Source organism: Dermacentor variabilis, chromosome 7, assembly GCF_050947875.1.
Source record: "Dermacentor variabilis isolate Ectoservices chromosome 7, ASM5094787v1, whole genome shotgun sequence".
NCBI classification, from domain to species: Eukaryota; Metazoa; Arthropoda; class Arachnida; order Ixodida; family Ixodidae; genus Dermacentor; species Dermacentor variabilis.
This window is the reverse complement of record NC_134574.1, coordinates 68,759,436-68,785,251: the sequence shown is the minus strand read 5'-3', so window position 1 is coordinate 68,785,251 and position 25,816 is coordinate 68,759,436. Positions and strand designations below refer to the sequence as shown.

The window sequence follows — 25,816 nt, the reverse complement described above, 5'->3', positions numbered from 1 at the left end:
TATATAAAACTCAAGAAAACGCGAAGGCCGCTTCATGTACACATGTATATAAGAGTTTTATATAATGCCCTAAAGACTGAACTGTAGAAGAGCTTATTTGCGCACTGAGATATTGCACATAACTGGACGACGCGTATGACATAGTCATGACAACTAAACACGCAAGATACCTAAAGAATAGAATAAAATGCTAATATTGTTTCATTTACAGCCATACCAAAAAAAACAGAGCTTACTTATAAACCTTCACGAAAGTATATGAAATGCGTGACATGTTCATTACTACTGAACAAAATCAAAAAGACATGGCAGAACAAAAATAGCATGGTACTAAAAACTGAAATACACATTATCACATTATCTTGCACTTGGCCACAACTTCAGTAACAGCGGCAAGGGGGAACAGAAGGTAGTCAGCTTTTACAGCAGCACATAGAAAACATTCGCAGAAAGGCCTCTTGCTCAAAGACGAGGTAAAATAAACTAACAACACAACTTTTCTTTCACCCCAAGTACAATGCTTAGCAATAAGATTACGTCACTTAAGGCACTAAGTCGTTCCTAATAGGCACTCCTTTGTGTAATAAACACGAGCTGCAAAAATCAGCATTCAGGGCACTTGGAATGCTCATGCTTTCCAGAAGAAAAAAAAAGCCTATCATGCCTACACATGAAGGTTGTTCGCGCGGTTTTCCCTTCGGCGATTACTGAGATAATACGCAAACACGAACAGTAATTTTGCAGCTGTTAGTACATTGATAGAACGTGACACACAGAAAAAGCACTGGGGCCGGAATGGAAAGATGGGCAAGTTACTGAAGTTGCAGAATGAGACTTGGTACAGAAAAACACAAGTCATGGACCAGGCGTCAATGAGGGGGAACATGTATTTGTCAGCTTTCTCTACTGCTAAGAGCGAAGTGTAGCACAATCAAGGCCCAACGACGTCTGGAGATTCATGGAGCGCACACATGCACAGAGTCGTGTTCGTGTACATGCGCCTTCTGATGTCCTTGGGTCCGCGCGCTCACCTGTTGTCTTTAGGCACCCGGAACAACTTTGCAGGGCTTGTTTTTGAGGTATTCGTGCAGCACTGCACGATACACGAGTGGTACGAGTCGTGAGACGGATGAAACATCGCGGAGCGCAAGCACACAGGTATCGAGGGCCACGAAACTGACGAAACTGCCCACGCCGGTTAACGCACAGCAGTGCACGCTTCCCGATAACACCGTATAACGAAACAAGAAACGTCATGCAGCGGGCTAAGCTTGCGCAGGGCGCGCGCGGAGACAGCCGAAGGCGAGGGAGTTGCGAGAGAGATCAAGGGGAGAGGATTTGATAGGAGGGGCGAAAGGGCACTGCTTCCTGGATCGGCGAGCGCGGGCGCCCGCCGATCTAGGTGGTCGTACAAGAAAAGCAGATTTGCTTTCGCGCCCTCCCGATGGATGGCGCCAATCTCCTCTGCCACCTAGTGTTCCTGTATATGCTCCCGCAGGGAGCAGAGTTGCGCATAGGTCCGGTTCATGATCCAGCTCTGCAGTGGAGCCACTCCTCGCGCGCGCAGGAGGCAAATGCCGCGCGGTGTTCCATTTGCTTTTTTGCCTGCTGGTCGCGAGCTACATGCGGTAACTGTACGCAAGCGCTGAGCAAGATGACACTATTTAATGCAGGCCAAGCTAGAATGATTGATGTAGCCGTAGAGGTACCAACCCCCCGAAATTCTTTAGTTGGCGTGTACATATATACACGCACATATACGAACGCACGCACGAATGCACATATAAAGTATAGGACCCCCTCGATCCCTCGAAATAAAATCCTCACTACGCCCGTGGCTCGAACAGCTTAAATGTTCGCGCGCAAAAGCGCATTACCTTGCAACAAAAAGCGGTGCGATGTTTTTGAGCACGCATGTGATGTTTTCTCGCGGAGGCCGAAGACAAGAAATGTTTTAAAGGGTGTTTAGAGAAAACGTCACGCACGTGTGGTAGACAATTCTGTGAGCACATTTTGGCTGCCGGAACGAGACGAATAATGGATGTTGCCAACAGACTGATCATGCCTGCAATTATGTCAATGACCGTTGACCGTCATTCATCACTAAACGTCGTTCACAGCCGCTGCACGTTTTCGATATATGTGGTGCAGACACGTAAATTTAAACGCATTTGAAATGTTCACATGCGCACATCTTGTGCAAAGCTTATTTTTACGATTCATACCGCCAACTTAACAGCTGTTTCGTAGCAGCAAATCTGCAAGTGGAAAAAGATTCAAGGTGCACGAGCTTCTAGATCAAATTTATTTCGTACAACGGAATGGATGAGCAATGGCCAGTGGCAGCAGGAGATGCGTGCTGGTTCTTGGAGCCTTGGGGGGGGGGGGGGGGCTGAATTCAAAGCCACTGGAAAGGCAACAAGTTATTAAGAGTAACAACAGGTTATTTTTATTGGACCAGCTAATCATATACGATGACAAACTGGCAAAGTAATTATTCACACATTGCAGACATATATGACAGCACATTTTTCTCTATCTCTTCATACTACTCAGGTTAATTTACTATAGAACAGAGCTTATTAAACGTACAAAAATAATTTCACATTCCTCACGTCGACTAAGGCTGATCGAACAAGCAAGATACTGCCGGCGCTGAATGCTGAAGCTAACCCAACTGTCCTATAAGCCGGAGCGCACGGTGTTTTCGCTTACTACAAAACAATGAACACCAGCACATCAATCGACTTTACATGGAATATCAGAACGCCGACAAAAAAAAGAAACGGAGGAGAGAAAAGCCATGGTGCAGCGGGCCAATTTCACCGGCTAGTATTTACTCTGTTCTGAACACACTTTTCTGGAGCCGCATAGTCAGAACAATCGTACAAGCAACAAAGCTAACTGAGCGAGTTGTTAAGTTAACATTATTGGCATATATGTGCAGCGCTACACAGACGTGTCGTCCTTTCTTTGTACCACGTCTGTGTCGCGCTGCACATATACACAAAAAATTGCACAACTGGACAATCTCTCATGCCAGGCGTACGCATTTCAGCGTCTACAGGATTGATAATCGAGATGAATGCCGCTTTAGTTTACACAAGCCGAACTCACTTCTGTAAAGAAGGCGAACGGACCTCGCATATCCTGGCCCCTTTCGGAGCCGGCCGGTCTCGTCCGTCCGCACGGCACCGCGTAAAAAGCTTTGCCACCTTCCATGCGATTTGCACAGTTTGGTGCGCTGCAACCCGTCACACTGCAATACAAGTGTCAAAATGATCTGCTTCGTAGCACTTCACCGAAGTCATTAACTTATTGTGCTCGAATACCGTACCTGCGACTAGGAGCCGATCGTTGCTACGCGCCCTCGACGGTCCGCTGATTGCAATTTCGATGGCACTGACAGAAACGAGTCGGCGCCGTGTCCGTAAAGTTGGCTTCGGAGCGCGCGTTGATCATTGACGTCATTTTGCACCACGTGATCGCGCTCGGCGAGTAGCAGTGCCAGCGGCGCAGGAAAAGGTATGCGCAACTCCGCTCCCTGCGGGAGCATATACAGGAACACTACTGCCACCGGAGCGGCCGAGTTTCCTAAGCCGGGTTCAACATTCTCGTAGGTTATAACCAATGGCGCACAACAACGCCTCAAGCAGACACGTCTCCCGGTATGTTCTGTGTACTACGCATACAAACAGCAGCGCTACACGTAAGGTAACAATTACCATCCACTCAATACTCTTGTATTGCACAAAACGCTTAAGAAAATGAAACATTCGCAGTCACCATCACTGCTAAATAACATCAATCAAAGCAAACAGCACAGAGAGCTTCGCTTACATCAATTCCCACAGTGCGTGGGATTTGCATGATTTTCTAGACTGTGACGTTATACGCTTAACAATAGCGTTCATAAATGGAATAGTTATATTTGAAGTGGCGAAAAGCAGCTGTCGGCTCCACGGCAAATTTGATTTAAACGGCTTCAATCCAATGGTCATTGCGTGAGTGCCGACTTCCGTGGGAATGCAGTCATCAAAGTGGGATGCAATTGGCAGTGAATGCAGGAAGTTGAGGAACAGCAAGAAGGACAGAAGCTCGCAGATGGCCTCAGGGAAATAAAAAGACTTTCTGAGCAGCATGGTCAGGGGGCGGTGCTATCGTGGTTTCAACGTCCATCAAGAAGCCTCCAAAATATGAACAGAGGCCGACAAAAATGCGGGCATTTTGGGAAAGGTGAAACCGATGGAAATCTCAGGACAGCACTAACTTAAATACCATAACATGCGTTGACAGGGAGGCCAAATTTTGGGACAAACACATTGGCTGTTGAAAAAGTTCTGCTGAGACCCGATGGTACGAAATAAGGCGATAATGTAGGCAAGTGTTGAAGGGCGATCCAGTAGATCCTATGGCCGACGCCAACTATAGGGTGACTACGCATATAAGCGAGATGATTTGTCCTCAGTCTTACAGAGTGAGTCCTTACAGGGCGAGGTACGGTTTTGAAGTTTGGGACTCGGACTCCATGACATTAATTACAATGCACTCTACGGTGTCATTCTTTGAAGGCTCATACCGATTTTCACGCAACGACAATGCGGACAAATTGTCTCATTTGCCGACTGTCTAATTCCTCGAACTGCCAACATTACTTAATGATGAACTTGACAGTCTCAAAACTCTTCAATAGAAGTAAGTGTGAGGAGTTGTGCGCGAGGCCTTTGAGTGCGTGGGCAGCCTTTTTGGCGTTCGATACCTGCTAGTCTGCATTGCGGATATATTTTAAAGGCCGAACGGCAACATGGTAGTCAATATGGAGAACAGCCGAATTCTGCATGTATTACTGCATAATAATCTTAAATAGTGATCATCTTTCACGCACGTGAATAAGCGGGACAGGGCAGTGCCTTGAAAGCTGAACGCAAGTACTGAATATGTCATGCCCAAATGTGTACGTGGCCTGGCAACCAGTAAATGTGACGTGACAATCTGAGCAGCTTCGGCCATATCAACGGACGACGACAAAGAAACAGTTCGCACAATTATTGTGTCATATATTTGGCCCCAAGGTGCAAAACCAACTTCTTCGTGCGTATATCCTAATACCTGCACATCTTTTCTCTCTTTGCAGCTGCTGCGGTAGGCCATCAGAACGGAAAGCAAAGTTGCTTGAAAAAAAAAAAAACTTGGAGGACGCTTAAGCTTCGCCTTCAAGAGTGGAACGCGACAGCGTTATCGCACCCCGTTCGCACCGCCCACTCATTCGCTCGGCATGCTCTTGAGTCACACAAAGACGAAACGTGCGCCTGAGCAAGCGGAACGAACCAAAGAACTCGGTGTCTCGGAGGGAGAAACGATCTACGCGAGCCAAGTGTCGTGATCGGCGCGTACAGCCGGGTCGCGACGTCCCATGAAGGCGGACGCGATGATGGAGCTGACGCCTCGATGGGATCGTCCTCTAGCTCGCTTGGGAGCACCACGCAGACGCACGACTCCTCGCCAGCAGCACGGCACAAATCGCAGGGTACGCTTTCCCACCAGACGCGCTATACGGCGCAGCGATCACGTCAGAGGCGCCTCGCATCGCACGCTGCACCTAGGAATCGCGCTGTGAGCGGAAATAGGAGCCGCGTCGCCTAAACACGAGGGTTCGAGTGACGCACGCTGGAAGTTGGAAGGGGAGAGAGCGAAAAAACTTATTAAACGCAAGAGTATTAGGGCATCCTCGCACCGGTCCCCGCACGGCCCCAATGCGCTCAAACGAGACGAAGGGGACAAGCGGTAAAGTCCCTTGATAAATTATTAAGGGGCTTTAACATGCGGGGGAGTGTGGCGCCACCTGTCGGTGCAGCGTCGTACATAGCGAGGAGGGGGGTCTTCTGTGTTTGCCGCAAGATGGCTCTGCGTGTGCGCCAAGAGCAGAAGAAATGTAGCGGAAACGTACTTCGATACTCGCTTAACTGCGACTTTTGTAATTTACATGCTCATAATTACCGATATATGCCGCAGTATAACTTTCTACGGCACGTTTCTAAGGCAACACCGCATTCACTAGACGCGCTTTTGTTCTATTTGAACCATCGAACTCATGGCTGAATGGTAGCGTCTCACACTCCGGAGACCCTGGTTCGATTCCCACCCAGCCCATCTTGCAAGTTGTTTTTGTTTATGAATTACCTAGGCCACGTGGGGGCCTAGGTAATTGTGGTAATGGTATTGGTGGCCCAGGTGACCACTAGGCCACGTGGTGGCACTCCCGCGAACTAAACCCCGATGTACAGAAAAGTTGGATACAGCTTTGCAACCATATTTACTGGGAAGCGCTTGAGGTGAACGCTATGCGCGAACGCGAGCTTTCTGGTTCTTTTCTTCTTTCCCGTGCACAGGCGGCGCCGCCGCTTCCGCGGATGGATGGAAACTATGAGCGTCCCTTTTGGAACGGGGCGGTGGGTTGCGCCACCGAGCTCTTGCCATTATATTGCCTAATATCCTACCTATGTTAAATAAGAAAAAGGGGGGGAAAACAGGAAGAATTCCCATCACTGAATGTTCTGAACCCCTATTTGGAAATTTGTTTTCGTACGCCTTCGTTGTTTGTCGTTTTTCTTCCGCCAATCTTTCAATCGCCTCTTACTAATCTCTATTGCTAGATTATGAGCAAAACGAGAACAAGGTGAAAGCGGGAGCCAACGTTTCAGCAAGTGGGCTCCTCTTTTTCAAGACAAGTCCACTTGAAAAAGACTTGTCCACTTGTCGAAACGTTGGCTACCGCTTCCACCTTGTTCTCGCTTTGCTCATCGTCTTCAATTTCCATCTCCCGCCTTCCCCCTGTTTTCCGTGAACCTCTATTGCTAACATATTTAATTTCCCTCGGCTCTCGCTGAACCCAAGGGCTTCAAGGAGGCCAGGGATGCCTAAATCGACCACTGCGCAGAAATCCACAGATTCTAATAAAACATACCCCACCGTTTCCCCAGCTTTAAAGTTGCAAGCACATGCTTCTTCTTCCTTGTTGTATCTCGCTTTATAAATGCGTGCCCTAAGGCATCCGCTTCGAACTCGCTTCGAAAAGTAACGAGCTTTCCTTTGAGCTATCATAGATTGTTTCCTCATTTTGTTCTTTCCTCTTAAGTAGTTACTCATAGCAGGTTTCTTTTCCATTGCCGGCATGCACGAGATTATCTTAGCCTCTCTGACTTTGCGCTTGACGCTCTTTGTTGCCATGTTGCTCACCATACCGGTCGCAACTTGCTGGTAAGCTTCCTAGTTATTTTTCTTCACTGTGAATCAGTGTTATTCCTGTACAAATACCTCAACACTTTCCCAGCCCATTTATTTTCTTTCCATATTCCTCAGTCATTCTCCATTATCAATTTTACTGTGAGCTTCCCTCACTTCAAAACTTGTCCAGCCCACATCAGTCTGCACAGCTTCATTTGTAGTCTTGCTGTGAGCGCCCAATGCGAGGCGTCCCACTGACCTTTGGTTGCCATCGAGTCCTGATTGTACCCCCGATTTCAAGCAAACAATCACATTTACAAAAGTAATTCCTGGAACCATTACAATCTTCCGCATACCCTGGAGCACCTCGTACCTATGTATCCCCAGCGCTCTGTTACATTATGGCTGCATATTTCTCTTCCGCTTCACTGTCATTGCTTTTTTCCTGTGTTTCAGTATATCTATTTCCTTCGTTTATCCATATACCAAGGTGTTTGTATTCTTTTACACGGTGTATTTCCTGGCCCTGTATTGCCACTGTCTGTTCACTGTTTTCAATGAATACCATAACACCCAATTTTTTAACCCTAAATTTCGAACCTAAATTCCCGCTTTCCTGCCCACAGATATTAGCCAGACGTTGCAAATTACTTTGCTTGCTAGGTAGCAACACAATGTCATCCGCATAAAATAACCCTGGAAGCTGCCGCTTTACTACTGTAACCGCCTGTTTGTACGATATTCAACCTGATATTCCTTCTGCCGCCCTCTCCATCCTCACCATGTATATCATAAACAGCAGAGCGGATAAAGGGCACCCCTGCCTCAGTACCTTGTTGATATCAACTTTCTCCTCACTCCTCATTCCTTCGCATTTAACGCAAACGGTATTTTCTAGGCAAATCTTTCCCAAAATCTGTAGACAATCGTCGCCTAAGCCTTGCCTTTCCAGAATATGCTACAAAATGTTGCAGTCTACATCACCATACGCTCCTCTAATGTCTAAAAAGGCCACATATAATGGTCTGCTTTATGCTCTTAAAATTTCAATACCCTGAGTAAGAAAAAGTACATTATCATCCAAACGCCTACCCATGCTGAAGCCATTCTGAAGTTCTCCCAAAATGCCATTCTTCTCTTGTCCATGCCTGCAGCTTTAATCTGACTGCTTGCATTGCTAACCAGTATAACCAGAACACAGTAGCAAATACTGTGAAAGACAAAACTAACTTTTATTGGACGAACCTGTGCCCACAAAAACAGGCTACACTTCTAGCACAACGATAGCGGCGAACACGGTCGGCGATCGTCGAAAAATCTGATCAGCGGATCAAATGTGTCGGCTTTTATACAGAAGTCATCGAATGTTCCAGACTAACCATTGGGACCCGCATGCCTTCCACAAATTTCTACAACATTCGAGTCACGCGATTAAATCGGCTAACACAAGGTTCGGCGACAACAGACAGCGGATAGAAGCATCGATAACTTTCCAGAAACTTCGGATACATGCAGACGCGTCCCGCGCTGTGCGATAACATTTGTTAGGCGGCGAAACCTGGTCGCCCGTTAAATATAAGTACACGTGTCAATATATCGATGTAATGGCCGACGGTCTGTGCGAATAAATTCTTTCTCTCCCTTACCTTCATAACTTAAATTCATTCTACTTTCTCACAAACTGTCTGGTAGTCATCTATCTTTTAATGTTTCTTTTTTCACTGCTTTCACAAGAGCTTCCTTTTTGGTCTTAGTTCATTAATCAGCCTAACGGGAACTTCGTCTAGCCTTGTGGCTGTGCGCTTAAGAATTTTCTCTTCGGCTTCCTTCCAGTTAAAATTTGTGAGCACCAGCTCCTTTTCCATCTGGTTCTTTCATGCTCTTTTTTTTTTTCAAATACAGCCTCGTCATTGCCTTGGAAAGATTCGGCTGTTATTTTCGGATGTGATTTAATGCTGCTTCCCCTTCCAGTTTGTCTGCATCTTTGTCTAGGATACGTTGTAGTAATGTTGTTGACTTCCTGCCTAACGATTTTATGTCGTTCCAATTTATTCTAGGTGCAGCCTTCTTGTCCTCACGTATTTCTGACAACCAACTTTCGTTTTCTTTATCTTTGCTTGCACCAATATTTGAACAATACACTTTTTCTCCCGGTGTACTTCCCATTTACTGGCTTTCATCTTATGGTAACTGCGCCTTCTTTGCCTGCAGTGCTCTCGGGATGTTTTCTGTACTTCGGTGATCACTTCTCGTATCTCCCTGTTTCACCAACTTTTCGATTTCTTTTTTCCTTTCCAACGAACATGTTTTGTCTTTCCGTATTTCTGTCGTTATTACACTTAGAGGCTCACTATATGCCCACTCTTTGGCCATTTGCCAAGTTCTTCCTCGACTATAGTGACTATATTTGTTATTTTTAAGCATTAAAATGTGGACTGGCCATTTTGCACTCCTTTCTCTTTCCTAACTACATATCCCATATTCAAAATGATGCGTTCATGGTCACTCCCTATGCTACTATACCCTCCCTCGTCAATGACCATTTATCTCAACTTATCATGAATTCCTTCTGTCGTCAGACAGTAATCAATGGTTCATTGCTAGTATCCCACTTCCCACGTGATCTGCCCTTCACACTTAGGCCCTGTATTCACGATAACGATGTTATGTTGCTCACAAAGATCTAGCATTGACTTCCCGTTGTTGTCAGTATAGCCATCTAGATCTTGCATGTGGGCATTCATGCCACCTAATAGGACAATTTCAGCCCCATTCCCGAAACCCTTAACATCAGCGCTTATGCATCCCACTAACTCTTTATTCTTCTCTGTGTAATTATTCCCGGTCCACAAATACGTAACGCTCAGCCAAGTTTTTTTCCCACTCATTGTACCTGATAACCAAAGACGCTCTTGACATTTTGAATTTACTCTTTTCCATTTGGCTCCCTGATGGATGAGCATTCCGACTCCCCCTCACTTTCTTTCCGACTTAGTTCTGTTGCACCCTTCCCAAACATAATTCTCAATAACTGGCGGCTCTTCTGAGTCTCTAAGGTGCGTTTCTGTAACCGCATACACCCCTATTTGTTCCTTATTTACCTGCTCCTCAATCTCTGCCCACTTTTCCTTTCTTCTGCCGCCCTGCATGTTTATGTAGCCTATTGCATGGCGAGCTCTCTTTCTTGCTTTCCTCGTTTTCTTGCTATCGACGGCGATGCTCTTCTGAGGTACCCCTAGGGGACGTTCTTCCTTACTATCTACTCTGGCCTCCTGAGCGCCCGCGGGGCCCCTAAAAAAGCAACAGCGCGACCAGCAAGGCGCTAGCCCACTTCTCGTCCAAGCCTGTAATTTAAGTGGATCCCGTCTCGTGCAAAACCACCATACCGTCTCATTATCCTGTTTATTTCGACAACCTCGAAACCTTTCGCTCAGCTCACCTTCCATTTCGCCTCATTAGCAGCCACTACGGCTCTTTGTACATTACTGTCACGTACAGGCACACGGCAAAATGCACACCACGATCTGCACATGAGGGGGCAGCTCGTGCAAGTCGTCTACCCTCTTCGCCAAGTGCCGGGCTATTCCTGTCCCTTTCCTGTTTAGGACTTCATTTAGCCCACCTGCTACGATGACAACGTTGCACACGTGGGCATTTTCTGCAAAGTTTGCTTTTGCTCGCTCCTTGACAGGACCCAATGTCCGCCCTTGAAATGTCCCTACGCCCACTTTTTATCGCCTTTCACCCTCTCCACAATTGCTTCCGAGCACCTAGCCAGGTTTGAGTAGCCAGTGATAATCACCATTTCACTCTCTCCTCCCTCTCTGTTTTCCTTTATCCTTTTCCGCGTGATTCGGACTTGACAAAAGGCATTGACCCCTGCGTTCCTGCATTTTTTGTGTGGAGGCCTCAAGGTAGGTGCCGCTCTTTCCAGCAACCCCTTCCCCACGTTGCACCCATTCCACGTGCTTTGCTGACACTCCCTCTCCTGTCATGTCGGGGCTGCATTCCAATGTCGCGACCATTCTCGTTCACAATGTCGGCCTGTAGGCTTTCCCTCGGCTGCTTGAAGTCTTTTTTCCACTACCTTCCGTGCATCACGCTCCATATTTAGCTAATTTTTGAGCTCTTGGACCTGTTTGAAAAACTCATCCTGGAAAGTCTCCATTTTCTTCAGCCTAGCATCGACATCACAGCATGTGACGATTAACTCGATTCACTCCCCTTCTCATCCATCCCCTCGTCTGCATTCAGGGACCCCCCGCACACTGCACACTTTCCCGGCTTCCTTGCCAGGTATTGCACGGCCCTTTCTAATGCTAATACTATAATAATGCACAGCACGTTCTTTCTAGCAAAAACCGATACGCACAGAATCTAAATGCTTAAAATGCCGCAAAATAGTTCTCACCATGTTTTAAAGGCAATCAATGCCGCAAAGACTTAAGGTACAACACGTTTTCGCAAGTGTTCAACCATATGGCTACACTCTCACTTTCCTACCAAAGCAATATTCCTGATACCAAAGCATACATAGTAAAACCACTACTAGCTATTAGTCTTGCCAATTACTATTTGAAGGCTATAAAGACTTAATGTCCCACCCGGTTAAACATGTTGAAGCAGTGGCGCGAAAGGACGCTCAGACTATCCGACAAAACCAAATATACACGAAACACACCCGCGCACACGAAATGAGAGAAAAACGAAAACCACCCCATTATTATTTATTTTATTATATATAGGTTAAAAAAATTAGCAAATCAAAAACAGAAGCAAGCTCAAAGCATGTACGAAAAACTTCCGATTTCGTCGCCGCCATGGAGCCCTGGAAAAACGTCCATTCGTCACAAAATCTCCCGCTACTCTGTACGACGCCCACACGCAACAAGCGGCGGCATACCTCCAATGGCAAAGCAAGTGACCTCCCATGCATAGTTGTTTTTTTAGAGGAGGCATTGGGAAAAAACGAGTTACTGGAAGTTATAACCGAGTTACACCGGGGTGTCTGCTCTTGGTGTGTATATGTCGCCATGAAGTGGGTTCAGTTCTTTGTTTTTGACAATCCTTGATATAAAATTTTTTTTAAGGGGCTGGATGAGTGCTTTTCAAGTATGCTGGGCATAAAGTAGTCGATTTTCTCATATTTGACGTTTCTGTAAGAGGCTCATGCATGGAATCCACATTCTGTTTACTTAAAAAAAGCTCAGTGAAGTTTCGGAAACTTTTAGTCTGTTCAGCTGCAGTACTATTTAACGATTCTGAAGACGCAAGAAATATGGTGAAATCTAATTTAGAACTAACAGAATTAATTAGCTTCTGAATGGGCTACCACACACAGCACATGCTGCATACATTGTCTGCATCACATTCCCGCTCTTCTTTGTCGTCTCGCTTGCCTGTCGTGCGCAATAAGCTGATTTCAGGAGCACATTTTGCTCTGTGTACGCTGCAGCAACCGTGCACAGCCTAAAAGAGCGGAGCCTGAACTGATATTTTCAAACAAGGGCATCCGCATGATGTTCACAGTACTGACGCTGTGTCACGTACGAGTAGTGTGCGGCGAAAAGAGAGATCGCTTGAGGGGAGAAAAGCGACGCCGAGTGGGAAACCGTGCGCTCTCCTACCAGCTCAGAGTGACTTACGGGCCCCTTTGTCGCAAGTTTTCGGTGCGGACCACGGACTTTTCGATTGTCCTGCATTCGTCAGCATTCAGCAAGCGGGCATGCTAATACATAAAGAGGCTCGTGATGAGGACTTTACAGACACAGATGCGGCTGTAAAAATAGTAGAGAGAGAGACGACAGTGAAAACCAGAGACAGGCTGCATGTTTTATTCCCAGTATGTTCACATTCCAATTAAGAAGACCCGCAAGGGAAGGTATGACTTGTGCAAACATTTTGTGCGCTACCATTTGAGTGCTTTCAATCAGGAGACATAATTACCTACACAAATAATATGACACAATGTTTTGCGAGTGCTACTGTAAAAACAGGTTACTCCTATGTCAAACATTTACAAAACCCTCACACTTCCGTCAACACTCTTGCTTCTTGTGTGCGTTTTGCTTTCTTTTCATATTTTTTCCCCACGATGGCACTATTGTCAGCGATAGCCACACAATTAAGGCAACAGGATGAAAAAATGAACTTCCAAACAGCAATTATCTTTCGTTTTTGTACAGCTGTCATAGATCAACAAACCACATGGCACAAGTGAGACAGCCTAGCTCTACTTCTCCATAAGTTACCTATGAAGGGAAAAAGATGTGCTTCTGCCTTCTCAAAGAATCCTCTGTGATTACTGTGCAGCATATGCTTCCAAGACATATTGTTACTGCCAGTAATACTTCTTCGAATACAAGCTTTTCTTTCAGCAATATAAAACTACAAAAAGGCCCATATATTTACAATGTTACCAATGGTCAAATCCATTATAGGCACTTGATCATCGGTTATACATCTACTACAGCATAAATGACGTAGCTCTTGAGCATCAACAAAAATGTTTCCAGACAATGACGCTTTTGTACAAAAACAATCCACTTACTACACCACTGCTTAAAGGCCAACTGCAAAAAAACTACATTTCAGTTTATTTGGTTATAAATGGGTGTACACAGGATTAAATAAATTTTGTGAAAGCTGAAGGGCTTGTAAATGCCTTATTTTCTTATTAGGAGCGTTTAAATGGCACCTAAGTAGATGACGCATGTACCTCACAGTTAACGGATATGACGTAAATACCTGCATGTCAGCTCAGAGATTTCTCAGCACGCGGCAGGCAACCACGGGCGCTGCCTAATCTTGGTGGTTAAGTTGTAGAGCCACGCTGGCTCTCAACCTCCACGTTCTTGGCCATGCGTCACTTCTGGCGAGTCGTAATGGTGGCGTTTTTGTTTTTATTTCAGTTCAAGTATCAAAAATGTCTCTTTGTGCAAGCTCACTGTAATGCACCCACTCATATTTCAAATGTAAGATTTTGTGACGAGGCGGCTGTCGGAGGGTGACCATTTTTAATGTTTTCCAGAGTTTTCAAATCTCTTGTGGCCGATAGCATAATTGTTGTCCTAGAGCAGGATTACTGAAAGAGGTTGACATTACTAACACGACAAATCGAAACACATAATAAATTAACAAAAATTCCCTGATTAATGTCTTAATAGCTTTACAGCATGTATTGCAATTTCCAAATTGCAGCCTGTGACTTTGCAAGACTTAAAATGACCTAAATTCTAGGATTACACCAGTTTGGAGATATTATTTCCCTAAGTGTGGGATGAACTAAAGGGACGTTCCAGTTACTTTTGTGCTTCAATGTATAAAGGGGCATTTTGGTGGAACAGTGCATTTTTACAGCGAGCTTGATTGGTGCATATTTCTGAACTGGTGTCATTCTGGAAATCCATTCCAAGTGAGCGCGCCTTGCAAAGTCAAACGCTACAATTTATAAATTGCAATACATGCAATAAATTAATTTAAAACTTAGTGATTTTCTTTAATGAGTTGAATATGTGTTTTGAGTTCTCATGCAAATAATGCCAGTCTCTCTGAATAATCCAACTCAAGGACTAGAATTACGTTATCTGCAACAGACAATTCTTAAAAATTCCAGAAAACTTAAGAAATGATCACTTCGTATACCTACACTATCTGAAACTAAGCCAAATGTTTGTTGCAGTTTGCCTTTAAGGAACATCCACATCCCTGAACAATGCTTCATCAATTTTACTTTCTCCATTCCTGAGTACGAAGAACACCTCAGTTACGTAGAACACTGACAACTTTCAACAGTCAAGCAGATTACATGCCCCTAAAATTGACACCTACTGGAGTGTACAAAATCTGAATTCTTGTTCAAAATACATGAAAATTGCCACACTAGGACAGTTCCCATTAGACCAGGCAGTAATATCTTAATGTGACCTGAAGTGTTTATTTTTAGATCCATAACACTGGCCTGACATGAAAACAGCTGCAGAACGTCATTACACCAATTGGTACGGTTGCTCAAACAGTGGAATTTCAAAACTTAAGCGAATTAATATTTGAGAAAAAAATACTTCCAAATATTAAATCAAAATTTTGTGTTTTCAAAACAAAGTGACAAGCAAGGATTGCATAAAGACGGTATGGCAAAAGAAAAGAACGTTTGGTTATTGAACAGATGCCATGTAATGCTGTTCAACACTCAATGCCTAGCCAACTAAGGAGGTTGTAGATGAGAAACAGCTTTCACATACCTGCAGCACCACGACAATAACAATACCAAAACAAAGAAATAGCATGCCAAAGGATGCACACAAGGCAATGCGTTTGGTTAAAAGTTTGATACTACAGCGCATCACATGGTTTAAACAGTATGCAAACGCAGTAAAACTGGCCAAGTAATAAATTGCATTGTCTAAATCGAGACAACAGATTCACATATAGGTTGTTTAAAGTAATGAATGACTGAAATTCTTCCGCAAAAGTTATCTGCCTGGTACGTTCGCTGCTCAAGAACTCGTGCCTCCATATAAAACCATGACTCTCCTGCAGCAAAATGATCCAGAACAGGTCTGCAGTTGTATCGGTCTATCTCCCTCCACACGTGAATATGCAAACAAAAACTAGTATATTCGTCAATTTCGAACAGCAAATTTTCTCATTTTAGTAATAAGGACTACTCTATTTGCACAGCCCTACCAATTGTTTAATGAAAGGTAGCATTGTAATCAATGATTATGATCACTTTAGTCATAGCCCCTTTTTCAATGTTTCCAATTAACTGCAGCTGTCTTCTAAGGAAGCATAGATATAAAAGTATAATCCACAAGGGGAGTTTCTATTAAAGCAAGACAAAATTTTAAACACTGTTATTACTTTTCTCTTTGTGCTTTTATCTTGTACCCATTTCAGCCTATTTGCAAACAAGCCATGCCACTTATTTGGGCTACTCTTGTGAAAGCCATCCACTTGTTTGCACAATTACTATGGTCAATTAATGTAGTCAGTGACACAGAAGTTCAACAACTGCCCAAGTGTGTTCGTCCCAAATGCAAAAATATTTCAAAAGAGCAACTTGGTCAACAATACCCGTAATGTACTGCTATAGGCTTCCATATTGCACCTCTTGGATGCAATCACTTCTGTTGACGGTTGCAATTGCATTCTAAAACCAAAACGACATTTGGAACAATTGAGACCAAATTTAGTCATATTCTATGCGTACAGGCTGTTTCACGTAACCGTAGCCACCATTAAATATATGCTGGCACAATATGCAAGTACGCAAGTACAAGTTTATCGCTAGACACTCATCGAGCAAGCCAGGCTCTATTATATGCACTGTGTAATCAAGAAATCTGTCAAGGCTTAAGCAATCAGTTAATAATCAATGAGCTTTGCCAGTACAAAAGTTGAACATGATACAAAACATCACTTTTAGGCTTCCATCGATTGATCGTGTATTGGCTGTTTTCGTTTCATCTAAATGCCTGATGACCACGAAGAAAAAGTTAAGAAATATGCTACCCACTAATGCACTGTAATGAAATTGCCTTCAAAGTCTGAGTGCATAATCAGACAACATTTAGCCTAGTGCACTGTTTATTAGAAGATAACAATGCATGCACCGCTGTTTGGTATTCCTTGCATTGCACAAAGCAGTGGCCCTGATAGTCTGTGATAACAATAAGCACAGAGGGACAGCGACGGAAGTGATGTTGACAACAGACATGTTTAGCCTGGCACTTGAGGCCAGGAATTGCGCCATATCTAGAACCTCTTTCAATGTACATGCTCTGTCAATATAAAACAATTTATTTGTCTTGGAATAGTAATTCTTGAAACCATCCAAGTCAGGACCTCACTCACTGCTACTTGTTATGTTCTTCACCTGTCGAAGAATCCCGCTCATGCAACTTGCCTTCATCACATGCATACACAGGGAAACTTACTGGCTTTATATGCAAATTCAGCATTCTTTTCCATAGAAGCGCAGAATATATGGTTGGTGATCACAGACCTCAAAGTCCACTGTCGTTAAGAAACACAGAAGGTGGAACATTTCTCTTTGAACAACCTGGTCGCCTGTTGGAAACACTAAAAGGTGCACACCCCCCAGTGGGTGCAAATACTATCCTCTGCAGGGCACCAAGAAACACATTTCACGCTGCAGTAAAACAATGGCATGACCGCTTGAAGTGCTGACATAACCCAACTTGCTACAGTCTGCACAGACTGGCATAAGAGAGTTGAGAAGGAAGGACTGAAAAGCAGGAGACCCAGTCTTGAATTCTAAAGCTGACATCTACATTGAGACGATTCTAATTGAAAAAGTTAGTGCGGCCACCTTAGAACTGGTTAGCCTCTCGACTGTGCAGGGCTCACATTGCAGCGTTAAGGGCTTTAAAAACTGACAGCATATAGCCTTTTTTCTAGCATCACAGGGCTTTCTTTTTCACTATTATGATTCACCTTGCCCACTGCTTTATGCAGTGCAAAGGAAAGCAATTGCTCGCAGCAAATTCGCACACAGTGCCTTCTATGATGCGCGGTCATTTTCTCTGCGGCAGTGCACCACAGTAATTGTTGAGCTCGTTCATGCACTGTACGTATGAGAAGATTGTGGCGATAAAGAAGCCATATAATATTTCATTTTTCATTATCTGTGGGCTTTCTTTAAAACAGTGGTAAACAGTAAACTTCAAATTGCTCAGTAGTATATTTCCAAGAATGTTCTACAGCTCCCTAATAAAAAAAAGACTGACTTAAATTCAACTAATTAAGAAGTTCATCAAATAATACCAGCTAAACAATAAATTGGTCAGATTGCAAAGAATGGTTTAATTTGTTTCATAGACTCGACAAGTACATGCTTTTTGTTACCTCCTCCTATTGTGCATCAGCATATATTTACATCTTCCATCCGGTTATACGAGACATGCTGTAACAATGGCGGCACGTGTAAAAGTCAAGCATACGCAACAAATTACATGTATTTATTTACTTACAATCAATTACATATTTACAGCTTTGTAATTGATGGACTACATCTATTATGTTGAAATGCACACTGTATTTCAAATAGTTTTTCAGTAACCAATCACATGCAACCAGCTGCTTTATTGACGAGGAAATCTAGCAGGTAACGTAGCTTTAATCCCTTGAATGTGGCGAGAACCAGTTTAGCCTCACACATGCATAATTAACCCATAATTGTGCATATTTAACCCATAAGTGCATAATTAGTAGTTGGCCAGCAGGTTGGCCACAGACACCTGAACATGGCTGGCTTGCACTTTCACACAGCTCTTTTGGGAGCAATTTTAAGTGGCGTCTATAGGTAACAAGAGCTGCTCTCAATTTTTGTTTGCTTCATGCAGCCTTTGACTTCTTTGATATGATTCCTCTATTTCCCCTTCTTCTCGTTCATTCGTAGCAAGGGTCTCCCATCTGGCAGCCTTGATGCTATTAGGTAGCATACGAGGGTTTATTAGACATGTGCCTGCTCTCTTTAAGTTTTTACATATTTTGTGGCATTATTGGACAATAAAGGATGTTCCGTATCCACCTGCCATGGCCATGAGTGGCCAACACTCCCAGCCCTAGATCTAGTACACATCAGTATCCAAGACAGTGGAGGGACTGATGGCCATTGCCGTAGCACAATTAGTAGGGCAATGGTTGCGTAATTTGGATGTTGTGGGTTGATCTCCCACCGGTGACAAATTACCTTTTGTCCACTTTCATTTGCCCTTTTCCTCATTGCTCTCTACATTTCTAGTAACACTACACTAATTGCGCTTGTGCTTTCCTTGGCTTCATTGCTTGTTGGCTTTATATGGCTGTGATTACTGAAAATCAAGCCCTTCTTTTTCCTTTCTTCTCATTCTCTGATATAGACACACAAATGTGTGGCAGTCAAATATGCATGCTCCTCTCTGATACACGATTCATGTACACATAATTTTATAGCTGTACCACACACACAGTATTTTAAGGCTGAATGAGATGCAGTTACTCATTCAATCACATTACAGCTTTGGTCAGATTTGGCCCCTTTTTTTTTGAGGCACACGAACTTCTGCTACCATCGCTTACAATTCCTAGATTTATATATAAATGGCCATTGAGTAAAGGGCACCAGCAGGAACTTCACCAGATAGGTGCTGGCAAATTGATCCTGCGCTGCTATGGCTTGACAGTGATGGCCACTCTGGACACTGATCCCAAGAAACCACCCAAGTACAATTTTTACAGCTTTTCATTGGCCCTACTGGGAGCACCTTGTCTGAGCACCAGCAACAATAAAGAGCCACGCTGCATATAGGGAACCCAGATGCGAGCATCGTAGCATTGAGTAACCACAATCTTGTGCACAAGGTATTTCTATGTTCTAATGCCGCCCTTCCCTCTAGCATACACATCAAGCTAGTTTTTATTGCCCCTGTCTTAACAAGGAGGAAAGATGACCGACGAAAATTTCTGATGTTACTGAATAAACAATGTGTGAATGTCTGCAGAGCTTTCATCGAAAAAGCCACGACAGGTCGTTTTATGTTGTATTTGTGGAACGTTCATAAATGTTTGGAGGAAAGTAAGGTAAATAGAACTGATTACATTTTAGTAATTGCTTGATTATTTTCATAGGCCAGTAATTGGTCAATGTAATCAATTATACTTTTGAATGAAGACCTCAGTTACCTTATGTAACGTGCAAAACATGTCTGGTCAAAGCTAGTACCAGCTGCAACCACACAAGTAGCAGCATACTAGTACGTACTAGGCTCCACAATATAACCAAAAAATTTCGAGCATGCTCCCCCTATCAAGCAAGTTGAAATTACTGGCAAAGTGTGGAGGGGTGCTATCCTGTAACGGCACCAAAATTCAAGATGGCGACGACAAAATTTTTCCACAAGAAAACAAATGCAGTGGGAGCGGATTTAAAATTTCGTTTAACATGAGTTTTAGTAAGCCAAATATTTGTTAGTGCTGTCCATCACTCTCAAAACCATCCAAAGACTCCTCCGAGTCGGTCGCAAAAACAGTTCACAGCATTCTGCATGAAGTCCACGGTCAAACGTTTAGCATTAACGAGAGTTCCGATACAAGTCAAGCTCAGGTGCTGTACATGGCTACCTACGGTGGAAAGTGAATTGCGGATTGACCATTCTCGCATCGCAGCTGGCGGCACTGCAAATATCAGCACGTTTCTTCTTCGTGTGAAATTATTGCAAGGAGAGGTAAAGTGGCCGCAACGGTAACAAAACTTTGCTGCTTGGGAGCGCTGGCGGTTCGCTCTGAAGCGCCACTTGCTACAGATTCGAAGTGAGCCAGGAAAGGCCTAGCTATGATATCGGTGGCGAGCGATCAGTGGCAGTCAGGCTGCCTCCAGAGCGTAGCCGTGACCACTCCTCCGTACTTTGCGACAGCAGATCTCGCTTTGTGCCAGCAAGACCGCTGTCGGCCGGAACTCCGTGAATTGCAAAGGGCGTGTGGCGAGTTGCCGTGTCACTAACAGGAACACGCTTTAAAAAAAGAAAAGAAAAAAGCCGCAGAAACTTTTTTTTTCATTAACAGGGTGTGGCAGGCCAGTGTTGCCTGGGTGCGGTCCATGATAAGGGTATGGAGCGGAAGAGGAGGGGGCGCTTTCGTGTAACGGAGCAGAAACTTGAAATCAGCAGTGAAGTCAGAAAGGGGCGCTTGCTCGGAATTTTACGGTAGGCAATTACCAGTATGCTAGTATTAATAGTTACTTGTACAAATACTATTACGTGTGGTTATCTATCTACCTTTCACACATGCAACCATGTCTTATGGCATGTCACGCATTATTCTATCAAAGACTTAGAACTACGCTGGTGCACAGTATGAAGTGGTAACAAAAAGCATGTTATTGTCCATGTAATAGGCTTGGATGCAGCATGTAACCGTAGTATGCAATGCCATGAACCTTGAATTTTTCAAAGAAACTTGAAAAAACTTTAGCAGGAAATGTACATGAAAGCTTATGAGATAAGTGTATGCTGTAATGAGGGGGTACTGCGCTATAAACAAACAGACAACTTTTACTTGTGTTGTCCGTGTGTTTATAGTGCCCTTATTACAAGATGATCTTCCACCAACAAACCCAACTTGCCACTCTACGGAGATCAGTGTATGCTGCTAACAATCGAGATCATAAAAATTCAGTAAGTATCATCGAGTGAGTCTTAACAATAGGACCTGGTTTGAAGTGCGTTTTTGTGGGCTTCAGCATCTAATGTTAATGCTAGTTTTTGGGAACATACAGGCCCCCAAATGTATACCTGAAGTTGATTGTGCATCGCATCGAGAATGCAGCTCCCATCTGTCTTACAATGCTCTTATAGTGCGCAATGTTTTAATAAAGCGAAGAGCGTGTGGAAACAGAGCAATCACTATGAGACGAACCTTCTGCTCAGCACAAAAAGGATTTTCCCACAGCATTGGCAAAGCAGCTACAATTTCAGAATGCAATACGCATTCCACGAACAGAGAACTCCGAAGATAAAGAAAACACATACAATGTAATCAATAAGAGAAGAGTTACTTTGAAGTATTAAAAGAAAAACCCCAAGCGCTGCTCACCACAATCTGCATTTAATTAAATATGTATATCAATGAGGGCAGCGCCAAAACAGTAGTTAAGACCACCCTTTGAATTACCTCTACGACTGATTGAAGTGGACTACTTGCAACCAGTAGCTATGGATTAAAAGCAGCGCTAGACCATCTTTAACAGCACACAAAACTGGCCCTCTGTTTCAATTTTATGAAAGGGAAAATTGTCATCCACTTGATTGTAGTACGAAGCTACAAAGAAAACCCATACCGGTTCCTCAGGACGAAAGCTGCACAGTTGAAGAAAAATATGGAGGATGCTTAAGCTTCGCCTTTAAGAGTGGAATGCGATAGCATTCAAAGATCCTTGGCTGCTTCTCACGCTTCCTGGCAACTGGAGCGTATATAACTGTAATGTTTACCAGGAAGCACTGGCCATGAATGCTATGCACGAAGGTGGACTTTCTGGTAGAAACGTGGCCTCTTTCATGGGCTGCAATGTGGCAGAGGCGAGCACCATCTGAAGGTATTGCAAGGAACCGGGCGCGCCACTCCATGGCCTGCAAAATACTCATGCACCAGTGCGTGCAAATGGCAGACGCTGTGGCCAGTCCATTAATGGTAGAAATACTGGAAAAGGGGCTTTGAGTTTTCATGTAACAGAAGTGTTTTGTCGTATAGTCAGACTACAATCTGATGCTATCATGTCTGTAGGTTGTGCGTAAGTAGTACTTTACAATTTTTCTATGTATTTTAGCTTGAGAAATTCAATTAGTTCAGTAAATTCCTTGCGCAACATGGAGGGCCTGGGCATGGGTTGTTCGAAAATCTTGCCGAAACAACACGCAACACTGGACACGACGCGGGGCCCTCAACACTATCGCATCAGAATTTATCCTGGTCCGGGCATCGAACCCAGAACCAAAACTTTTCTGGAGAGGTCACTCTACCATCTGAACTAACAAGGAGGCTAGACGGTAGAGTGACTGCCGAGGAAAGGTGCTGGTCCAGGTCTCAACCTCCGGACCAGGACAGACTTTTCTTCCACTGTGAAGCTGTCTTTCTGAGAAACTCATTCGTGCTACAATCAGGTGGATGACAATTCTTCCCATTCACGTACCTCCCTCTTCCTTGCAAGGTTTCGCAGAAGTGATTTGCCATTTTCTGTTTGAATAATAGTTAGCAATGAGGGCACTACTTGCCTGGGACTGCACTTATGTGGTGCTGGCCATCTTCAGCACCCACCTTGAAACACAGGGTTATCAGGCCATACAGCATGTATAAAACAAGGTTCAGAGGAAGTGTTTGATTTGATGCCTCAGCATCTGCAAAGCACCACCCTGAATGCTAATCTGTTGGCAACAATAAATGCACTCATTGAGAAACCTAGTGCACTGGTCGCCCCATTGACGCAACATACAATAGATATCATTCTTCCAGTAGCACGAAATTTCGACAAGCTCCGTTAAATGGCTTGTGGCGGTAGAGAGGCCTCTGCCTGGTTTCACCTAATAAAGGCAATGCACTCTCCCTTAAAACTGTCAACCACTATAGCACACATCATCAATCATTAACCATACACATCTTAACATATCTGTGCAATTGACGCAACACAGCTATCAATCATCCGCATCACTGACTAAATCACCACTGTCAACACCAGTGCAAGATACCGTCTGATAACAGCAGCTTGCTTTCGCATTTCTGCACCAATACAACAGGTGACCAGCACGTCACGTCGCATATGTCCTTTTAGACACCTCACCCCATGGTCTCCACCGCACTGTCAGAGATGTGCCGGTCATATAAGGCCACTGCTCTCTGGTGATAGATGTACGGCATGGCGGCTGTATAACGTCAGAATATGTAATCTGTCAATGACAGAATGTGATTACCATCGTTGTGACGGAGCCAAGTCATTGTCATCAAGCCCCAGCACGGTAGCTTAATGGCATCGAATTTACTGCAACTGAACATGCTTTTGCATGACACCCATCTGTCATATTGACACTAAATTAATGGCATCCGTAAACAAACAAACAGAACTATAAGCATAACTCAATCTTTCAGGAATCTGCATATCTTCCACAGTCTGCCAAACATACATACTAACAAGAATACATTTTTAATTGCAACAGAAACAATTCTCTCACCTGCCTTGAAACAATAAAACAGTTAAACTTTAACAAAAAAAGAAAAAGGAGGGGCACTCGCTGTTCAACAACATTCAGTAAAGAACTAGCTCGGTGGATGCTCATCCCATAACCCAGCACTTGTGTATCAGTTGATCCTCCAGACAGCTATGACTTGTCCTTCCTGATGAACTGGTAAGCGTCCTTTGTAAACAGGTACGTTAAACCTGACAGCACTGTCGTGCTTGCTGTCAGGTACCTGCAAAGAGACAAACAACGATCATCAACAGCAAAATGGCTTGGGTTATTGTAGAAGCTCTCTTGGTGAGAACAAAAGTAGAGCAAGAGAAATGCCACTAGTTGATGGTTGATTGATCAATAGGGTTTATTGTCTGAAAGCAACATCGGAGCTAGCTATGAAAAATGTCGTAGTGGAGGGCTCTAGATTAACTTCGACCTACTGGGCTTCACTAATGTGTACCCAAGCCTAAGTACACAAGCACTTTTGCAGTGTGCCAACATCAAAATTTTGCCACCATGGCCGGGATTTAAATTCGCGACCTTGCACTAATCCGAAGTACGCTTCACTAGGTTGCCAACCTCTTTCGCATCTTCTGGCTACCCCTCTAAAACATGGGCCGACTTCATTGACAGCTGCCCTTGAAGATGTCCGTTGGCGCAGTCAATTTGTCTTTCAGAGTTGTGGAAGAGAGAGGCAGATGATGTGGTGAAGCACGCGGCAGCTCATATTTCTACGTTATTTTATTTTTTAGAATTTCACATTCTTTTCCCTTCCTGCAATTTAACCAATAACATAGCATGAGAACATTGCACAGTAAAAGCTCATTAATTCCCAACTCGTTCATGTGAAATTTTGGAGAATTCGAAGTAGCCGCTGTAGTCTGCCCAACAATATGGTGAAAGCAATATGTAATGCATCCCGCTAATTCACACCAAAATCTGCACCACCACCAATAATTCGAACTCCGCGTCATTGTGCATGGGGAAAGTGCTAGTGCACAGGAGCACGCTGGCGGTGCTAGTGTCACCGCACAGACCACACAGCTTTGACATTTCCATCTGCAGCACTTTGTTTAGGCCTGACTGGAGAGCGACATGCTTGTGCCTGGCTAGGCACAGCCAACGCCTCTGTTGCCAGGGCTGTTCTCTCCCTCTCTCTCGAGACCTTCAAGATAAAAACATGGATGCAGTGCTGCATGTTTCCTCTTTTTTTTTTTTATGTTACAAATCGGAGGCTTTGCGCTTTCTCTACAAGACGTTCTGCTGAGAAGCGGCACCACGTAATGTCTAAAACATGGCAGCCGTGACGTTTATCGGCACCTGCAATATCAAAAAACATATCCTTTGAGATTCGATGCTGTTACTCAAAGGAAAGCATAGCTGGGATACATGTTTGGACACCACCTACACACAGCAGTATGCAGCCGGTGCCGGTACAAGAGTACAATGGAGACCAATGTCGCAGCAGGTTATGGTGCATTTCGCGATTGCCTTTTAGAACGCAGCTCTTGTTCCTGTGGCGAGCGTCAGCGGCACCTTCTCCTTTCCAACTTCCTTTTCTCTCGCTTTCGCCTCCCTGTTGGCACTAAGCCGTGCTCCCTCAAGGGCTGCAGAAGTAAGCGCTAACGTTTCCTTTGTCAACATGAACCACTTTTCTCTCAGTGGCGTAAAACCATGTTTCTAGTAGGAGGTTTCTGGCACGCTTCGCCTGCGGCCAGTCATGCTACGCCGCTTACGCTGCGCCAGCTGAAATGCTGTCCCCTCTATACTTCGACACACGCGATGTCGGCTGCTCTCGTCGGAGCATGCCCAGAATGATTCCCAACATGCACACAGCTTTGAACGGCCGTCTGCAACCATCGGCGAAG

The 25,816-nt window shown here is 44.3% G+C and overlaps 1 protein-coding gene across 1 annotated transcript in view; it reads right to left on the bottom strand.

Annotated features, from left to right (window-relative positions):
- Positions 1–13,031: 13,031 nt before the first annotated feature.
- Positions 13,032–25,816, bottom strand: part of CLS (cardiolipin synthase) — a 49,081-nt gene continuing 36,296 nt past the window's right edge. The window contains exon 7 of the mRNA XM_075698566.1: positions 13,032–24,186. Within this exon, the coding sequence (XP_075554681.1) occupies positions 24,096–24,186 (91 nt within the window). The 3' untranslated portion in view covers positions 13,032–24,095. The remainder of the gene's footprint in view (positions 24,187–25,816) is intronic.